The sequence below is a fragment of the Polistes fuscatus genome, unplaced genomic scaffold (genome assembly GCF_010416935.1).
Source record: "Polistes fuscatus isolate 324 unplaced genomic scaffold, CU_Pfus_HIC Scaffold8, whole genome shotgun sequence".
Taxonomy (NCBI): domain Eukaryota; kingdom Metazoa; phylum Arthropoda; class Insecta; order Hymenoptera; family Vespidae; genus Polistes; species Polistes fuscatus.
The window spans coordinates 5,549,056-5,570,225 of NW_025113162.1; the positions used below are offsets into that span (position 1 = coordinate 5,549,056).

Below are 21,170 nucleotides of genomic sequence, written 5' to 3' on the forward strand. Positions count from 1 at the left end.
AATTAAATATAATTATTTACAATTTTATTACCTCATAACTATAATATATATACTATCAAAGAATGTTGTGAGGTGGTATATATATATTATATATAAATCTCAGGGAACATAATTATGTATAATTAATCATTGTGGTTATAGATCAGTATATAGAGATCATCACAGAAAAAAAAGTCTATTTGTGAATTTTATTGTAATAATTTTCAAAAATTTTAATTCGGTGAATAATTTTCTTATATAAAAATATAAAAGGTTTAAAATTTTTTAAGAATAAAGGTTTAAATTGATTTTCGATGATTCGTCGATAATGTTGTATGCGATCGCTTATAGATCTACCTTATCTATGTAGATCTAAGTCAATGCAATTATCAACAGGTCTTTATGGTAATGTAGATTTCTATTTATCTTGTAAGTTTTATAACTTAGTAAATTTTTATCAATCGATTAGCTACAGTCGATAAGTTTAACGATTATTAACTTTTCTATTTGTCTCGCTACGTGGCGTTACTGATATCAAAAAACAATATTAAAAAATAATATTAAATAATATTAAAATTTTGCATTTTTTTTGTAAGATAGTATATTTGTTTTAGTTTGAAGTTTTTAAAATTAATTTTTAAACGAGTAGATGGGAAAGGGATTAAAGATATTATTTTATACGCATTGGATTTTATTTCTCATACAACTAGTCACATTTATTACACCACAATACACAACGGTACATCTAATAATTTAATCGCGTCTAAGTTTCATAATTGTGTGGTACAGTAGTAGCAATCGATATAATAATTTGGAGGTATAAATAGCACACTTAATGTGACATCGCGTATATTCTACGATATATTGGCATGATCGGAAATCCTTTAACATTCGTTTCCTCTTATTCGTGATGGACGCAAGCGATCAGTCAATCGTCGTCGAATAAATTGTTGAATAAATCGTCGAACAAATGATAGACTAAATCATGGAATTATCGCATTTATCCTCGCGTTAACGAATGACTTCATTGTTTTTTAAAAAATCCGAATCTCTTCCTTTCTCTCTCACGAAATAAAGAAGATAAAGTTAAACTAAATGATTGGAAAGGAGATCTATAAAAAAAAAAAGAAAAAAAAAAGCAAAAAGGTACGAAGATCGACGATTGTAAAAAAATACGATCGAAAAAAATTGATTGGAAGATCGCGCGCCATTTTGATCTACTCTTCTTCTTTTTATTTTTTCTCCTATTTTCTTTTGTTACTACCTGTCGGCCGCTAAACTGCGGTAAATATACGATATAACTTTTTCTTGAATCTTAAAATCTAAATAGTGTTATCTTAAGTTGGTACATTTTATACATGTAATTCTAGCGTAGACGACGGAGATAGACCGAATCGGATCTTGCTTGCTTAGTTTACTTTTCATTCTTTTTTTTTAATTTCTTTCTCTTTTTCTCTTTCTCTCTCTCTTTTTTAATTAAAACGGTCGCATTTGCTTCTCGCGTCGCCTTGCAACCAGTCGCACGTGTCGCTTATCGCATTATCGTATTCGAAGCGGATTTACGAAAATCGCAACTCTTCAATACGCGCTTTGCCCATTTAAACGATACACATTTTTGTTATTTTTTTTCTTCTCGATCGTCGATTAGAGAGCAAATATAAGTAAGTACGTAAGTACGTATGAACGTCGCCGATCGAAAGTAGCGTTTCTTATTATAGATTTTGTCATTTTATACGCGAAGCTAAATACATGTATACGCTTATTTCCTTCCGATTAATTAAACACGGCCTTTCTTATTTTTCTTTCTTATTGTTCCTTGCACTAAGAAAGGTAACGATCGTCGTGCTTAGGAACTTGATTTTACCGATTATCGAGGATCGATGGTTTAAACGTTCTTTTTATCGGATCTAACATAAGCGCGTCCTTTCGTCCAAAAATCCGCCAAATTTCCCCACTTCTTCCTTGTTATTCTTTTTTTTTTTTTACTTCACGCATGAACGTAGGCTCGAAGAATGCATACGATCGATCAAAAAACAACGGGTTGATATTCTCTCTCTCTTTCTTTCACGTTTCGACGCATCGATCCATCGATCCTTGTGAAACGGACGATCGTCGGCAGTGATCGATAAAAGGCAGTGTAATTTAATTTATATTGCGACGCGCTTCTTCGGCTGCTTAGCCTCTCTCTCTCTCTTTCTCTCTCTTTCTCTCGCTCTACCGTTTATTTTCATCTACATAAGTAAGTCATTAATAATACATAATATCAGCTAGAAAAAGGTCTTAATAATTTATATAGAAAATGTACAAGAAAATCTACATTCAACGAACGCGTGTAATCATTATCTTTGTTGTTCTTGTTGTTTTTTATTTGGTGCTGTTTGTGTGCGTGTCTATATGCGTGTACTTGTATGCCTGTGTCCACCTGTCTGTCCTGTACGTCCCTGCATGTATGTATGTATGTGTGAATGTATGTGTGCGTGTTGAGCGTAGGATGTTCGTGTCGTGTCGACGCGTTATCGTCGTACGCGAGCGAAGAAGAATAAATAAATTAAAAAAGAAGGGATGATGTAGGAGACGGAGTAGGAGGAAGAAGGAGGTTGGTAGTAGTGGTGGTGGTGGTGGTGATGGTTAGGCATTTAAGGAAAGGCCTCGGGGTTAGCGTATATGGAAGTAGTTTTGTGCCATTTACAGTCGGTCGCACAGTTCTTGCGAAATTCTTATGGTTTTGTTTTTTTCGCCGCTGCTCGTCCTTTTTATCATTCGCATTAAAATCGCGAAAAAGGATAAAGGATAGATATAAGTCGATGATCGTTTCACTTCGTTTACGGAAACTGAACAACCTACCGACAAGAGTTAAGTAACACCTCGATTTCACTTGATACATTAATTCAACATTTATTATATTGAAATAGAAGTTTGTGTGTTTTTTCTTTGCATTATATTATATACAATGAGTCACAGGAGTATTCGTAAACGTTTTCATTGTAAATTTGAAATAATTAATATTCTCTTGTAATGCAAAACTTCGAAATTCTTATACACGGAATCCTAAAATATGCTTCTGTATATAAGAATTTGAAAATATTGTATTACAAGAAAACATTGATTGTTCTTTAAATTGACAATAGGGTTACGAATACTTCTGGGACTCACTGTACGTCGTCACGATTGCGTTTCTTAACTATTATCGGTACAACAAATGTAGATATAATATCATATTATGCGCAAAAAGATATCGTGTCTCTTTGGAATCGCGATTGGCGAGATAACACGAGGAGGAAGCGATTTTCTCTGGCTGTGAAATGCCGGCAAGCGGAGGAGCATGATGTTTGGAGAAGTACATGTTGGAGGAGGACGTTGGAGGAGCTGGTAATCGTGGCTCGTGTCCAACGTGTGTCCAAAGCCGACGGTTCTTCGCTCCTTGAGCCGACAGCACGATATGGCTTTGATGATAATATACGACAGCTAAATATATTCCGTGCCTTGCTTGCGCTTAAAACTCTTCTCGTTTCACTAGCTTGTCCACTTGTTTCTCTTACTCTCTCTCTCTCTCTTCCTCGCATTCATTTACACACGCATTCATTCTCTCGGATCGCGTGCTCGTTCATGTTCTCTTTCTCTCTCTCTCTCTCTCTTTCTCTTTCACTCACTCACTTCGCACGCTTGTTTTCGACAGAAGGGTTGAGAACGATTTAAGGAGAGACTGCCACTACTACTGTTGCTGCTACTATTGCCGCACACCGCCGCGAATTAATCAAAATTTGAAGCTTCGAACTCACTTGAAAGTTTCTTGCCCTATAACCTTTCTCTTTCTCTCTTTCTTCTTTTATATTTATTTTTTTTGTCCGGTATATAATCGGTAGCATCTCAAATAATACCGGTAATATACGAGTGCGAGATAGCATGGCATGACATGACATGGCATAGCATAGCATAGCATGATATAGTACGGTACGGTGCACATATCGATTATGGAAGACGCACGATTATCGATACTCGCGCTGGAAATAATAATCGAGCTGACGCGCGAATACCGATATTCGGCTTATATATGTTTTTTTTATTTTATCTTTTTTTATCGTTCAGAATCGGTGGAACCGTTCAATACACTCGGGCGGTACGAGCGATTAGAAAAATGAAGGTAGCAGGCTCTTCTCTAAAGATGGGTGGTGGGGCGAATCCTTCCTAATTTTCCTTCGTTCTCTCTTTCTCTCATTCTCTCTCATACACACACACACATACTCTCTCTCTCTCTCCCTCTCTCTACGTCCTCGTATGTGCCGATGACTTGCTACTCCTTCAATGGCATGATCTCGCTCTACGTTGGAAGCGGCGCATTCGACGATGCCATTCGTCGCGCCACTCGATGACAATCGATCTTTGCGTTACAGTCAGACCACCTTGACTTCCACCGTCACTTTCTTGGCCGAGGATCAAATACGATCTGTGGACATAACGAACGAGGATCAATATTACGTTTTTAGGATCTTCAATGAGTCCTATACATTTCTTATGCATATAACTAAATATTTTTATTAATTGAATTATTTTTATAGAACATTTTTTTTTCTTTTCTTATTTTCGTGCATAGAATACGCTGACATCGTTTGCTCTGAAAAACTTCAGACACCCTTTATATGTGGAATAGTGTTTATTATAACTCGTTATAAAATAAACGAAATACTCACTTGCTTGGTTTGATCTTGGGGCATCTACAGGCCAAATCCTCAGAGTGCACGTAAAGCGGAACATCACCGCGTCGAATCCTTGAATTTGGATTCTTTTTATATATATAGTCGACATTCAATGTGAAGCGTATCCAAGATGCCCCAGAGACACCACTACCGCTTTGCGAACCGTCGCTCTTCTTGTGCCTGTCTGTTATTCTTCCAAGTATAGCTAGAAAAATGAAAACAGAATATTTACTTGAAAAGTTACAGGAAAAAATGTGTGGAAAATTTAAAAAAAAATAAAAGAAATATAATTAAAAATAATAATATTAATAATATATATATTATATTATTATATTTATATTGTGCAAGTACTAACACGTACGATACTATAGTAATATATATATATATATATTATATTATGTAGATATATATGTCGAGTATTTGGAAGGAGGTCGAGGTTTCCCACAGACGAAGGAAAACTGTCTGGGGAATAGGGTTGCGGTCTGCGAAACAGCTTTTGCTTGTCTTTCTTTCTTTTTCTTATTACGATCGTATCCATCGATCCTGTCGTTCGCAGGACAGGGATACTATTAGCCTTTCGCCAAGGACCAGGGTCATGGCCGGTGCGCGCTCGTCGAAACCGACTCAACGTCAAGCGGTACTTTAGATAGAACCATTCATTACTATACTCGATCGGGAAAGAGAAAGACGCTTCATACGAAAGGATCTTAGTCCTACTCTCACGTTTTTTTGATAACGGATCGTCATTTTTATTTCTACTATGATAACGTTACTTTTCAATAAATAAAATCTTTTTATTTATTATCTCGCGCGTTAAGAAGAACATCCTATAATTTTATTCATTTTTATTTAATCGGTTTATATTAAATTGGTTCGAAAACGTGACTCGTAAATTTGAATACATAAAAGACCCTTTTCTTATTTTTTTGTTTTTAAATTAAATTTGGTAGTCCCCGTGTGTTCTTTATGTATGAGTAAGACGTTACTGGTTAACGCTATTTTTGAAATATTCTCTTCTTATCGGATTTGCTTCCGCAAAACGACACGAAAGAGAAAGGAGTGAGAAAAAACGAGAAAAAAAAATGAAGAAGGATAGTCGTGTGGTCGTTTCGGCTTCTATTCCAAGACGGAGACAGCTAAGTGCAGACCTGTTGAAGATTTATCTGCGCTGAATCAAGCAAATGGACGGAAGAGAGGAGTAGAAAGAGAGAGAAAGAAACAGAGAGAAAAAGAGAGAAAGAGAAAGAAGGAGAACCTAAAACCGTGGCCCCAGCGTACTGGACCACGGTTCAAAAGCATGCCTTTCTATTATTGAAAGTCTTACTCGCTAAAACGGCGAGCCTTTCACCTTTTTTAAACGAGCCGCCTCGCACACACGACCATAACATCAACGAACGAATGAACCAACGAAAAGGGAGAAGAAAGAGGAAGAAGAAGAGGAAGAAGAAGTGAAACGAATGGTCGAGTTTGGATTGCATGTAGTAGATCCCTCCGTTTTCTCTTTTCTCTTTTCGAACCCTTCGAGGAACTTTGACCCGAAACCGACATTTTATTTCGTTCTTTCTAAATATTTTATTTAGTTTGTATTCCGTTTCAAATTAATTTAGAATTGTTTTTTTTTTTTTTAAACACTCACCGTAATCTCTTTTGCAGTATTTGTTCAGATTGACTCTCTTCGTGCTGGCGCGACACTTTCCACATTGATCTGTAACAAAAGAAAATATTTAAAATCCCATAGCTAAAATAGTACGAGGAAAATATTTTTGTTTAATTTGTTTAATGAATTTCTATAGGCTGCTCGCGGTAAACGAAGTTGAAGTTTCGTAATTAAAACATATTAAAATAAATATCGTCATTTCCGAGTAAAAGCGCAATCCTGAAGGCCCCTGATCCGTTGCACGTGACAAGATAAATAATAAGGGATATCGTTGATATAAAAATTTTCGTTAAATTCATAGATAAAATTTGTCGATGGTAATAATAGTTTCAACGCTTTGTTGAATGCATATTCAATGGTAATGCCGCGATATCCATCAAAACGATTCCGACATTAACGCGGCATTCTATGCCTGTATACAACAAGTCTTATGAATGAATAATTTGCATCCTAATGAAACATCGTGTACGAGATACTAAAATTTGAAATCGCATATTCATGTTTGGCCAGAGGCACGAAAATTCTATCCCATAGAAGCGAATGTTATTCGGATATCTATGTAGAGTATTTATCGTATCTACGAAATAATAATTTGGGTTAAACAAATATTTCCTTATACATAAATACATTACAAATTAAAAATAGTGCATTATAGTGATCGGTAGAATATTAATTTTGAAATGAATTATCAGTTGTTATATCAAATATTAACAAGTATAATTATGCTTACAAAGATTTCAGTATTTACTTATGTTTATAATGCTCTCGTATAATTTATACATCTAGTTTGAGGTAATGCTCGGAATAAACTTTTCCAAAAGTATTATATTTTTTTCATCTCCTGTAAAAGGTATATACCTATATTATATTTCTATTATATAATACATATAAAAATGTTAGATATATCTAAATAGGACGAAGCTGAAAGTGCATTGGTTGTGCGTGTCGTGTTGTAGTCGTCGTCGTCGACATTTAGCTTCTCGCAAATTCCCGAGGCATTCGTCTGGTCCGTCGTTCGCCCTAACCATCGTATTATCCACTTCGGTACACTTGGTGCCTCCAAGCACCAAGGAAGGCCAAATGGAGTAAAAGGGGAGAAGAGGAAGGAGAGGAAGGGAAGGACAGGTCGAGTGTGTACCGGTTAAAAGCGCGGTAGGAAAAGAGATGGATCTCTTCGCGTGGTACCTTGTCACGCGATGTTGGACGTGTCATGACGTCATGACAACAACGACGAGGACGACGAGGACGACGAGGACGACGAGGACGACGAGGACGACGACGACGACGACGATGACGATGACGACGACGAGGAAGAAGACGGTACATTAACCCTTTCCGGTTTGAGTGCTTAGAGGCATAGATAGCCAGTTGGTTGTAACGATTACTCGATGCAGAACTAAGGCAAATTCAATTAATTATTTTCTACAAATTCAATAAATTTATATCAATAAATTTATTTGATTCTTTTTTTTTTTAAATATTAAATATTGCATTTTAAATATGTAGTATTTGTACGTTTTATATTTTTTCTTTAGTATTAGGTTGTCCCATAAGTTCCTTCCTTTTTTTTGATGCGACTTCAATAGAAGATATTTGTTATTTAAGGTTAATTTTTGCACTACTAGGAGTTTTATCAAATATTTTTTCTATGACCAGGAGTACGTACGTTCGTCAAGGGTTCTTTTATAAGGAAACCTTACAAAATTCTTGACAAAATTTTGTTTTCAAATTTTTACCCAACCACTGATGCAATTTATCATGCATTTATTAAAGGCTACGCTTGCAACTATGGACGCATATTTTAATTATGATTGCTAGGTGAATTATATCTTGATAAAGTTCTTTTATAATTTTAAAGTTAGTTTTTTAAAATAAGTAAATAAAAAAACCCAATAAAATAAGTTAGTTTTGTAATAGCGAATGACTAAGGCCTATACATTATATATAGTAGTATATATGCGATACATCACCGACACTTACATTAGATAACTTCAGCTTGTCTCGTCTCGCACTTGACATCGGCCATTATCATTCTCCTCGGTGCCATATCTATTATCTAGTCTCTGTTATCCATCTATTATCTCGAGCGGCACGGTCAGCGTATATAATGCGACTCGGAGAGCGAGACTCAATTAATTCTACGTGAGATATGTTACGATCCAGAATTACCGGGGGATAGAGACGAAGAGAGAAAGAGAGAAATGGGGATACTAAGAGAGTTAATAGAAAGAAATAGACAATGCTTTTTTGAATAAAGAAGAATGAAGAGAGAGAGAGAGAGGGTGAGAGTGAGAGTGAGAGTAAGAAAGTTACGTTTGCCCACTTCCTTATGGTTTCTTAAGAGTTAGAATAAGCGTCAAGAGATTATATTTCGAAGGACTTTATCGAAACGATTAGAAGTAGTTTCTAGTGTCTTTGATATTACATCATAATGTAAGAGAGAGAGAGAGAGAGAGGGAGAGGGAGAGGGAGATCGGCGAAAGGGAAGGATCGTAAAGGAGTGTATACTCGAGAAGAAGATTCTTCCTCGATGAGAAAGCGGTAACAAGCCGGTTCATTCAACCATAATCGTAACATCGTTTACGATTTCATCGAGAGCGAATAGGAAACTGAAGATGTGCATGTCATATACCTACTGAGGAGTAATAGGAGAGTTTGTTAATTATCGAAGAGGTGAGGCGTTGCACGCGAGCTGACTCTCGTTTCTTCGTTCCTCTTTATTTTGCAGTACGCGTTTACCAGCACTCTCGCGTGTATCTTTACTCGCTAAGGAATCCGTAATAACCGTCAAAGTATGAGAGGCATTTTACGCGGCTCGCGCTTTGCTCGAAAAGACTGCGAGTTGCGACGAGAGATGTGAAAGAGAAAGAGAGAGAGAGAGAGAGAGAGAAAGTGAGCGAATATGCGCGTGTGTGTGTGAGAGAGAAAGATGGATGACTAGAAACTATGCAGAAAGGACGAAGAGGATCGACTCGCTTCGTGTTCGACTCGAGTTGCTTGAATAAACCGTGCCGAGCCTTGTACACACACGTGCGTTCGTTCTACGTTGATTGCGTGCAAAAGCATTTTGCAGGAATTTCATAATTATCGTTTGGCGCGTTCGTGGAAAAGCAAGCTCCTTCTCTTTGTCCAGCTTTCTTCATTTCTTCTCTCTCTCTCTCTCTCCCTCTCCCTCTCCCACTCTCTTTCTTTAGATCGTAAGTCTCATTGGCTCTTTTCCTCGTTCTCTTTCATTGCTTTTACCGCCTATCGTTTTAACACGCTGGATGGTTTAGCCGCTTTAACAATCGTACAATTTAGTGGCCAAGGCGAGAAAGGAAGCACGCACTTTTCTTCTTTTCGTTCAGTCTTTCTCCCTTGGTTATTCTAGTATCGTTCTAGCCGTGTAATAGGCAGCCTATAATTTCGACTCAAACGTGAAGGAGGTAGGTACTCGTTGTGAGAAAGCGCATAAGTCTCGACGAGGCCGTGATCCTTGCTGGAAGCGCCTTTCTACCAGATAATTATATCACAGGTTTTGGAATATAATTGATCCTTCGATCGAAATCACATACGGTGGATGAAAGAATTTTAATCCGTGTCTCGTTTTCTACTAATTTCTTATTTTTAATTCTACGTTTCGTCATACCGAGGAAGCAGCGATTTCAACAGAAACTTAAATCGTGTCGACTATAAAGCAAATTCTATTTATCTATGGAACGGATATCATTTTCTAAGACGTTAAGGATGAAATAGGTTTACGACTTCCTCCTTAACTAGCTTTAGTATTGAATTAGGATAAAAATCATTCGAGTATTCGTAGAGACCGTTTCCTGCGTGAACGTGCGTGCCTACGTGCGTGCGTGCGTGCGTACGCATCGTACAACCGGGCGTATCCCATTCACTAGATGGGTTCTTTGGACAAGCCGCTTCATTCATAGCGATTCATTCATTCGCTTCGTCAAGTTTTATAGCACGTAAGGTATAAGATTTATATATGAACGTGTACCTACATATTTTAATTGTAGCATAATATTATAAACTCGTGTTTACGTTTACGTTATAATATATGTATGTATCTTTGTAATTTGATTTATCATGCGAACTCACGAAAAATACGGAATTGTAAATTCATTTCGTTTCGTTTCGCAATCAAATGTTTGTTAAAAAAAAAAAAAAGAATCAATAGAAATGGACAATTTATTGGTTTACTCGTTTCTTTATCGTACGATAGAGAATATTTTTTGAGAGGCTTTTTCGCCTTTTGGTCTCTCGAATTTCAAGGCTTCTTCTTCGACAAGAAGAAGAGAGTGCTTTGCTAACGGCCGACGTAGATTAATCGCGCGTGCTTCTCGATGGTGTTTTCCTTGGCAAGGTACTTACTACTCGTAGCATCGGCTACCAACACTTTTCGGTACGGCTTAAGAAGAATTTCGTAAATTCCCGTTAACCCGTGCGATCTTTTTAGCCGGCTAAAGAAAACACAGAACCAACTTCTTCTCGAAGGCCGCAACGACGTGCGTTAGTCATTACGAAATTTTCAAAATCACAATGCTATCATGTTTATCTTTATACGCCAATATCTAAAAATGTATATCCTTGGCTTTACAGCTTTCTTCGAATATTTATTTTCAATCTCTGTTTAAAAATAACAAACTCGCACACATACACGCACACACAATCGAATTTTTGCTTGTTCTCTCTAGCATAAATTGCGAGACTAAAAAAATGTGTCCATACGTTTTATGAAATACAAGAATAATATCGAGACTCCTTTCGTGGACCCTTCGAACGGACCGCGGAGATGAATTACGAGAAAGTAAAGTGATTTCGAAGCAATCTCCTCTTCTACTTCCTGCGCTCGGAAGTCCTAGGAGACTCGCGATAAAGTACCTCGATTTTAATCGACCAAGCTGAAAGCTATCGTCGTTTTTCCCTATAATATCTCTCAAAATCATTTTTCCCTTTTGTACAGAACTCATATGGGGAAAAAAGGAATTACATTTTATACAGCTCGAGTTTTCTCCCTCTTTCGTCATTTACGAAGAATTCCGTGTTAATCCTCTCTGGTATTCATAATGTAATCTTTTTATATTCCGGGAACGTGTAGACGAAAAGAGTGGAAAAGAAATATACGAGCAAAGAGAAGAGAGAGAGAGAAAGAGAGAGAGAGAAAAGCAAGAACTCCTGTTTCTACGACCGTGAGCTAGTTTTCTTCCACATCTCGCAGGTTTCTCGGAAATCTTTCCTGACTGCTTCTGGATTTAGTCGGTGAACCGTCACACACTTTGCCCGGGATATGTCTCGCAACGTCATCCATGCGTAAGGAATATATATATTAGAAGAATGTATCTTCATCTTTTTTTCTTACTCTTTTTTTATATATATCGAGTCGATGAAAAAGTTTCTTCGTATTTTTTTGGTAAATGACTTAAGGATCGCATAATTCTGATTACATTAGCAACGATTAATACATTAGCTGTTATGATATCGGTAAGAAACTAAAAATCTGCCATAAAACAATTTCAAATCATTATACGGCTGAATACAAAATATGAAAAGAAAAGAAAAGTTGTTTCGCTCAAGCATTAAAAATACGAAGAAACTTTTATCCTAACCCCAATATCTAGATCATACTTTGCAAGTAGGTAATTAATAATTTCGTCCCACGGTCTCATAGATTCGCATAGGACATATCAATTAATCCATCCATTTATTTCGTATCAACGTAAACGATTGTTGACAACAACAAAAAAAGAGACATTCGAAAAGAACTTTTCATTTGACGTATTTTCCGTTAATAAAATAACCGATGGGGAGTGAAAGTATTGTACATATAAATAAAGGCGAGGATGCGTGTCCATCTAGGGAACGACGAGAGGGAAGGGCTCGTTTTTGAACGGTCCAATTGTCATTGTCACGCTCGCAGAAATGTCCTTCTTTCGATCGTCTGCGGTGGAAAATCCCTGATTTTCGGAGCGTAACACATCGGATTTACGTGGGCCGATCTCGCTGATTGGAATGTCCCGAAGCGCGCGGTGTGACAACAGAATCGAAAAGCAGTTTCGTGTGTCGAGCTTTCCTGGCGTGTATATGCATCTGTAGGTATAACATGTATGTGGTGGTGGTATGTGTGCACGCGTGCTTGCGTGCCTGTGTGTGTAAGTGTGTATGCATATATCGATCGATAGAACGAATCGTTCGATCGGAAAACGTCGACCTTATAGGTACGCTTTACACGGCATCGATCGCGTTCGCGTACGAGCCGGACGCGAATTGGCACGGGTTAATCGACACAAAGGGCGTCTCGTTAGCTGGGAATTAAACGGATTATGGTCTCGGTTCTCTTCTACTCTCTCTCTCTCTCTCTCTCTCTTTCTCTTTCCCTCTATCCTCTACTCTTTACCATCCCGTTCATCCCTTGGCGATCGATTCGCGTTTACGAGCATGCTGTTCTCGTTGCCACATCCGCCCTGGATTTACGTGTCACTTTTCGTGTCCACTCCTGTCTCCCTCTTTTATTTGGCTTCGATCATGCTACTACCTTTTATTTTGTCCTGCTTGTCTCGAAAGAATTTATTTAAATAGGTATGTTTTTTTAAGTAAATTAGACAAAACGTTCTGCACTTTCTATAACGTTTCTGATTGATCTAGAATTAAAGATCGCTAAATGGAATAACGTTTACGTTTCAATGTTCTCTTGTACGAACGTTATTGTAGAACATATATATATATATAGAAGGATGAGTGGATAAACGCAAAGCTTCCGGATTTGGAGAAATCGAGTAGCGGTGAAGTAGGAACGGTCGGTAGTATGGTCTATCTCTCTGATTTTACCACTCATCCTATCCGGAATTGGCGAAATTCCGCACGGGAGTTCCGTTGGTAGACGAATGTGACCGGTTGCGGTTCCACGGCCGCGGAATTTTCGACATTTTTATTCGATAACTCGCAGGTTCGTGGTCGTAGAATCGGCCGGGAAAGCATCGATTGAATTTCAAACGAAATTCAAATTACGTTTAATTTGGTTAGCCGCCACCGTCGAAGCGGAGCTTGTGCGATAGCAAGAGAGAAAGAGAGGGAGAGAGAAAGAAGAGCGTAGTATATCCTGCCACCGTTACCACCCTTTAACTCTCCTATTCCTACGGCTTGCGTGCAGTTCCGGTCTCTCTCTCTTTCCATCCTTTTGAGAGTGAGTTGTAGGGATTCTATTATCGACCTGCATTCACGGTTCATTAAAACGTTACGAAATTTACAAACAAAATGGTAATAGTTAAGTTCGCGTGACCGAAAGAACGACAATAATACCCGTTCGTTCTCAATTTAATCTCTTTTCACTTTTATCGGGAAAGAAGAAAGTGAATATTTGCGAAAGAAAAAAATTGTTGGAATTTTGATCGTTTTTAGAGCCTTTGGAAAGCGTGAAAATTTCGATTCGGAGAAAGATCGTTATTTGTTCGCAGAATGTGTTAGATAAATTCATTCGATGATTGGTTATTAGAAGACTACGATAAAGGATTAGTCCAATCTTAGTTTATCTTGATTCAGAGTTCCGATATATCGTGGAGAGTCGTTCGTTATACGGGTTATTCGTATATCGTCTTGAAATTATTTATGTCTCTTCATTACGTGATAACGTTGCTTTAACGCGTTATCAGCGTGTTCGCTTCTACCTGTCGTAGAATAGCCAGGAGCGCTCGTTAGGAGAAATCAGAAGCGACTGTCGCGAAATAAAACGCCGTCGACGACGGTAATAGTAGTGTTAGTGGTGGTGGTGGTGGTGGTGTTGGTGGTGGTGTTGGTGTTGGTGTTGGTGTTGCTAGTGGCTGCTGCTGGGAAACCATTTCTCGTTTATTACTCCGTTAAGGGCTGTCCGGAAACGAGGAGCGCCAGGGTTGCGTCAGTTTTCGTCGTCGAGAAAAATACGGTGAGATCGTGAGTATGAGCAAAAGAGAAAGAGAGAAAGACAGAGATAGAGATATAGTTAGAGGGAGAGAAAGAGAGAAAACGCGAGCTAGCCTGTCCGACAGTTTCTCGTCTCCCTAAAAGGGAAGTTAGGGACAAAAGAAGTCGACGGACAATCGACTGGCTTGAATGAAATTTCCTATTTTTCTTTTTTCCTTGACTTTTCGTTTATAAGATTTTAAATGATATCAAATAAATTCGAGCGTTTTCAACAACGAAATGAAATATTTATCTTATAGCGGAAAATTTTTCCCAGACCGAGTGTCCGTTCGTCTTCCAGATGTTTTCATTCTTGGAAAGAAAATTTCCGGTAGAGCTCTTAGACCGGAAAGCTAAGATCGAAAAGGAGTGACGACGAGTCGCGAGAAATACGAATCCTTATCGCGACTGGATTCGCTATTACCGGAGTGGTAGGTATGTGCTACTGTCACGGTCACTATCAACAACCAGTACCTGTATACATAGTATACCAAGAGACCATAGTACGCTATCGGTGTATCGGTCTACCTTTAGAACGGTAGTAATAGACGAACGGTAGGTAAAACGTGGTACCGCATCGTGTCTCGTGTAGCTCGATATGCCGACGGGACAACGATATCGGTATTATACAAGTAGTACATATACCACCAGTACCTACACTGTGTGCTAGAAACTTTGAATCTTCCGTAATACTAAGGAAAATCTTAATAAACGGTCTTCGTTTTTTCTTACTATATTATATCTATCTCGTATTATTATTATTATTATTATTATTATTATTATTATTATTATTATTATTATAATTGTTTAAATAGTATCAAGGAAGGACATTATATATTCCAAGGACGTCTCGTATCGATGCCAGAAGCCAAGTTCCTTCACTTCATTTGTAGAAGTAATTAAATTCCTGTAACTTAGCCAAGATGTTTGCAGAGTAGGAAACTTTTGGTTCGTAGTGTACGCACGAGGCGACGTTAGGTGGCTGTGTAAATAGGTATATCCGAGCGCCTTCGCGTTATTAGAACGTCACGCCTCTGGCTGTCTCATTAAAATTCACCTTAAGGATCTATGGACAGAGCTTGCCGGGAAACAAGCTCTCCTAGAGAGCAAGAGAGGAAGAGAGATAACGTGAGAGAAAAAGAAGATAAATTGCCGATATTCCATGCTCCTTTCCCGTCAACGATTAACAACCTTTCGAACCCTTGCGACGTTAATTTCGCGACGAACGTTCGTTCCTACGTGCATACCTTTTTTGTCATCGCATGACGCACCGCAGGTCGTAACAAAGATAAACTTTATATTTATGTTATTATGCTGTCTTTTAAAGACACTCTCTCTAATCGAAAGATCTTATTTTATATTTCGAGAGTGGTAATATTCCTCCATGAAAATTGAACTATCTCAAACGTTTGACGAGAAAGAAAGATATTAAAGACGGAAAATAGGAAATTTGATAGAAATGGAAAGATCCATTAAGATTCACCGTTACGAAAGGAAACTACAGAAATATCGTTTTATCACATAGGTATAGATCGTTTCTCGATTTGTAAACTCTAGGAATTTCTTTTCTCTCTAGTTCTCTGTGCTCAGTAATACCAAGGTGGTCCTCTAGGGGATCAGTCCGATTGCGATGGTAGAACATAGAAGATTTAAGTTCGTCCGCTAGAATCCCTTCGGTCCGAGACAAATAGTTTGAAATAAGGATACGAATGCAAATCGAAAAAGGTATTCTCGATTTATCGTTTTCGGTGTACCACCGACATCTAGATAAATTCGTAACTTTATTGGAAAGCTGCCGTGTCGTTTGGCGACTTCGATGAATCTGTTGTCGTTGTCGTCGTAGTAGTATTCAGATCGATGTGGGATACAAATTGTAAAAAAGAAACGTTACTCTTCGTCCCCCATTCTTCTTTCCAGTGAAGGGAGAGAGAGAGAGAGAGAGAGAGAGAGAGAGAGAGTGCATCGAGCTTAGAAGCAAATGCATTGGGGGTTGGAAGGAAGAGAGGGGTAAAATTTACTCGGTAAAAACGTTTGAGTTAGCCGAAAGGAAGAGAGAAAAAGAGAAAGAGAGAGAGAGAGTGTATGTGTGTGAGGTTTATATATATATATGTCATGCAAAGTTCCATTAAAATATCTTAGCGATAACCGTATTTTTCAGGCTCTAACGCAGCCTCTTCCATGCATATCCCTTTGTCTCTCGTTTCGTCTCGTCTCGTCTCGTCTCGTCTCGTTTGGTTTCGTCCTTTTCTATCCTGTTAGCGGGACACTATAAGAGAGGCATGCAACGTTCTCGCGACACGCTGCCACGGTCGTAAAATAACGTCTTAATTATAAAAGGGTCTCGGTACTACGGTGTGTGCCTTACGAGGCATCTTAAGTATCTTATAGAGAGCGAGTGGTAGGTACCTTAATGGGCGCGTGGGTGCTTGCCAGCCGTGACAGCGTAGAAAATCTACGGTTTTTCGTGCGACTGCCCTTGAGACTACTCTTTCTCTCCTTTCCCTTTCTCTTTCTACTTTTTCTCACCCCCGCTACGCAATGCCTCCCTTTTTACGAGGGAGGAAAACGGTGCTCTTAACTTAAGATACTTTTACGAGAAAATTAAACGGTTCCACTTAAATTCCCTTTCTTCGATTTTCTCTCTTTTAGAAACAGAAGGGAGGAAGGATATCCTATCGTATCGTTCATTTTCCTACTGATATAGGTTGTACACAAAATATCCCCGAATCTTGAATAGGAAACAATTTTCATTTTGAGTTTTACTAATCAACTATCTTTATTTTCTCTCTCTCTCTATCGCAAATATATTATTTAAATATAGTTTATACATATATATATATAAATATTAAAGTTTTATCGTTAACACCCTTAGATTAAGAGATTAATGGAGGATTACTTGAGAACCACTGAGTCGGTGGGTCATTAACGTAGAATACTTGTAAGCCGGAGGGCTCGACAGGGACTCTCAAAGACAAATTTAACGTCGTTATTCGTCATTTTATTTTTCTTAAGGACGAGTTCGAGACCATCGCTAAAGGTTAGCTCGCTCGCGAATTTTAAATAGAGAACGTTTTCTCGATGATGCTACTAAACCACCTCCTCCTCCTCTTCCTCCTCATCCTTCTCGTATCTCATCGTTGACTCTCTTCCTTATCTCAGAGTGGTCAATAAATTCGATAGGATATTTTTTGCTAGGAACAAAATTGTTTATGCCAGAACGACGGTTTGATCAAGATCGTCAAACGTTTATTATGACTCTAAGAGCTTACAAAGTTATGCGCCATATAGAAGATAACTTCGATGAAACTTTCGTAATGCGAGAGGGCAAGCAAGGTATGAACGTGCCCGTAATGGTAGCGAGAGAGTAGAGAAACGAGGGTTGGGGAAGTTGAGGTAGAAGGAGGAGGAGGAGGAGGGGGAGGAGGAGAAGGAGGATCGGAGTTGGGGAGGGAGCGAGGTCAATTAGTCTTGATTTAAATTAGCCTCGGCGGCTGGTAATTAACTTTGGTTTAGGCCCCAACCGGTAACCCACTGCTGTAATAATGACGATAATTATTATTGTAGCGAGGACTTGGTATCCAACGGGTGGCTCGGTAACTTTCGGAGTAACTTGTAAACTTTCGAGGTCGATCTTTGGGACGTTGAAAATTGGATCGAGTTAATGGACCACTTAAGAAAAAATAAAAAGAGAGAAAAAAATATATTTAGAGAAATTCGATAATATGTCGAGACGAATTTAATCGAATGGTGAATTGATAATTGAAAAAGTAAAAAAAAGAAAAAAGAAAAAAGAAAAAGAAAAACAAGACAGTAATGTATTTTAAATAATAAACGATGAAGACGCGAGGCAAGAATGTAAACCAAAGTTAATCGACTCGTGACCATAAGATAATCGTTCCTGCCGTTCGAAATAGAAAAAGAGAAAGGTGGGGGGAGTGGGGTGGGAGGGTGGAGTGAGAGAGGTACGTAAAACTATCGGTGTCACGCGATCGTCGCGGAAGTAGACGCGAAAGAGAATAAAGTTGGTGCTTGTAGATCGTTCTCGCTTAGGTAGAAAGAGAGAGAGAGAAAATCGCGACCGAGTAGGACGTTTAAGTGCGCTAATTAAGCGTCGCGTGATTGAGAATCTCACCGTGCTGTGACGCAGACTCGCTCGAAGGTCGTTAAAGCGTGTCATCCATCCTCCTCATCCTCATCCTCATCCTCATCCTCCTCTTCCTCCTCCTCCTCCTCTTCCTCATCTTTCTTTCTAGACCAACTCGATCCGCTCGAGATTACTAATCAGCTGACATTTCCATCGATTTATTCAGAATCATCAACTGAAATAATTTTTTTTGAACGATCACTGACACATATGCGTACATTTAATTATTTTTTATAGGAACACTTTTCTACGTGAAAAATAAAGTTAAAAATCTTGTTCGCGTACGTTGGTTGTTCGACGAGCCGAATCGTTTTCTATTTAAAATGAATGGAAGCAAAATAATAAAATAAGAAAATTAAATCGTTTTGTGTTTTCACTTGAAAATATTTGTCTCGCGTAAGAGATGAATTATTCGTGAATTTTGTAGGGAATAATTGCATTGTTTAAAATGATATGTAACGGTGGAATATACACGTATAGTAAACGACATATGGTCCCGTTCGATAAAACCCGCTAATGTTGTCTTACCGATGGAAATAGAAAACTTATCGTTGTAGGACCTGTGAGACTTGTAAACAATCGTTGATTCGAATGTCTGTAGTACGAACGTGTATATACATATGTATGTAGAAACGTTCGGCTTTAATAGCCCGTGAAAAACAGATCGATCCTTGCGTTCCACCCGTGCACACATGGTTCCGCCGAAGCGAAAGGTCATTTCCTGGAAAACTTTTTTCCTAATTTCTTATTCAGTAGCAACGGGAGACTCGTACGAAACTACGATCGAATTTGTCTCTGGTGACACGCAAAGGGACGAACCTATGATAATTATATCCAAATCTTGATTATACTCGTAGAAACTTATGTCTGTGGGTGTGTGTACAAATTGATTGCTATTTTTTATTCGGTCAAATATTTTTCAACATTTTTATACGATCAATATCAAATAAATAATAAATAATTTGGTTTGGTGGTGGGGGTTGAGACGATAAGGAGGAATCGATCGGCGTTGAGTGAAAAAAAGGAAATATGTTTCTCGAAACGGAAGGACCCTTCCTCATGTGTCGATGGGGATGGGCGTGTGTGTATTCGAGCGTATACGTGCGCGCTAAATACGCTTTACCGCGAGCAGCACGCGCGTTTGTACAGCAAACGAAGTATACTTCGGTCTCTGTTTCTCTCTTGGCATAAGCCTCTCCTTCAAAGCGATACGTCCAAGCGCGTTAGCCCAACGTCCGTCCAACTAAATCGCCATTCAGATATCACGGAGGCTTATTGGCTAACGAGACCCGACACCACGTTCTCGATCCCACGTTCCTTGTTTCTCTCTCTCTCTCTCTCTTATTGGTTCTCTTGCTCATTGGTTCTCTAGGACGTTGATCGGCAAATGTTAGTGTTCACGAGTTTAGAGTCTAAAGTACGATCGATTGGAGTGCTCTAAACGTCGACCTAACATAATCGATAAATGCGAGCCCGTATGCGCTCGCACGCAGAAATCTATACATGTATGTAGTATATGTTTGTATGTATACTTTACGTATATGTACGTACGCGTTTATGTACGAGTCGGATTACGTATTTCCCCTATTGAATAATATTATACATTTGGGATTTTTTAAATTTTAATACAATTTTATTAGTTTTAGCGAAGATCGATGGGTTTGTTAAATGTGTTGAAAAGATGTTTATTTCGGTCAGGATAACAGACTGTCGGTTTGTTTTAAAAGATCGACCGGTTAATAAAACAAAACGTATATCTTTTCCTGTGAGGTAAGAGTTTCAATGGTACGACTTAATCGATGATTCAATTTGATGAATCGAACGCATATATCAACGGAAGTTATTGCAAGGAAAACGTATAAGATCGGTAGATGTCGAATTCGTTGGTTTAAATTATCGCGATATGATTCTTTATGTTCGGACATAATCTTTCAACGTTGTTCTCGGGTGAAAGGACAAACTGGCGTAATGTAAGGTATTTTTTTTCTTATTATTTTCTTTTTTCTTTTTATCATTTTTTTTCTCCCCCCTCTCTCCCCCTCCCCCCGCTTCATACATGATTTGTGCCACGCGTTGAATTATCAACGGAACGCGTACGCTTTTACGTTGATCGGAATTTATTAACAATTTCTATCTCGATATATGCATTCGCGTATATGCACGTATTATAATATATAGGTAATGCTTTTTGCTCGCGGTATATTTCCAACACACTTACGTCTTAGCGTTTCAATGGACTCTTTTGTAAGTGAAGTCATTTCAAACGGACTCTTTATCGATAGCAACGACATACGTTTTACATTGTCTTCGATGTAGGACCCCTTTCTGAGTATTTGCTGGACGATCTCAACACGTGCGTGCTAGTTTACAATCGTCGATAAATTTTACGACCTTGCCGGATGTTGTAATATTTCGATACTTATGAGATTCCCAATTCGTTCGATCGTTCGTTACAACATTTCTCAGATAATGCGCGTTAAAAACAATATTCATTTCATATTATTCTTTATGTTTCAAAATTCTACGAATTATTCTTTAGATATAATACGTTACGTAGAATTAATATATCATTTGTCGTATTACGAGGGAATAATTACGTAAAATATTCGTTTGTTTACACTCATAACGGTTACGTGAATTGAAAAAGTTTCGAATCAGCCAAAGATACTTTTGTCTATCCTCTTGAATCGAATATCGTCGATGGCGCGTACTGTACTGTTGTTCTATGGGAAAACACTATGCACGAGCATGATGCACGATGCATGGGCACGAT

The 21,170-nt window shown here is 38.3% G+C and overlaps 1 protein-coding gene across 1 annotated transcript in view; it reads right to left on the bottom strand.

Annotated features, from left to right (window-relative positions):
* Nucleotides 1-652: 652 nt before the first annotated feature.
* Nucleotides 653-21,170, bottom strand: part of LOC122525179 (netrin-1-like) — a 130,656-nt gene continuing 110,138 nt past the window's right edge. Inside the window, exons 5-7 of the mRNA XM_043647854.1 lie at nucleotides 6,310-6,378; nucleotides 4,668-4,878; nucleotides 653-4,423 (exon numbers count right to left, since the gene is read on the bottom strand). Of these exons, the coding sequence (XP_043503789.1) occupies nucleotides 4,279-4,423; nucleotides 4,668-4,878; nucleotides 6,310-6,378 (425 nt within the window). The 3' untranslated portion in view covers nucleotides 653-4,278. The remainder of the gene's footprint in view (nucleotides 4,424-4,667; nucleotides 4,879-6,309; nucleotides 6,379-21,170) is intronic.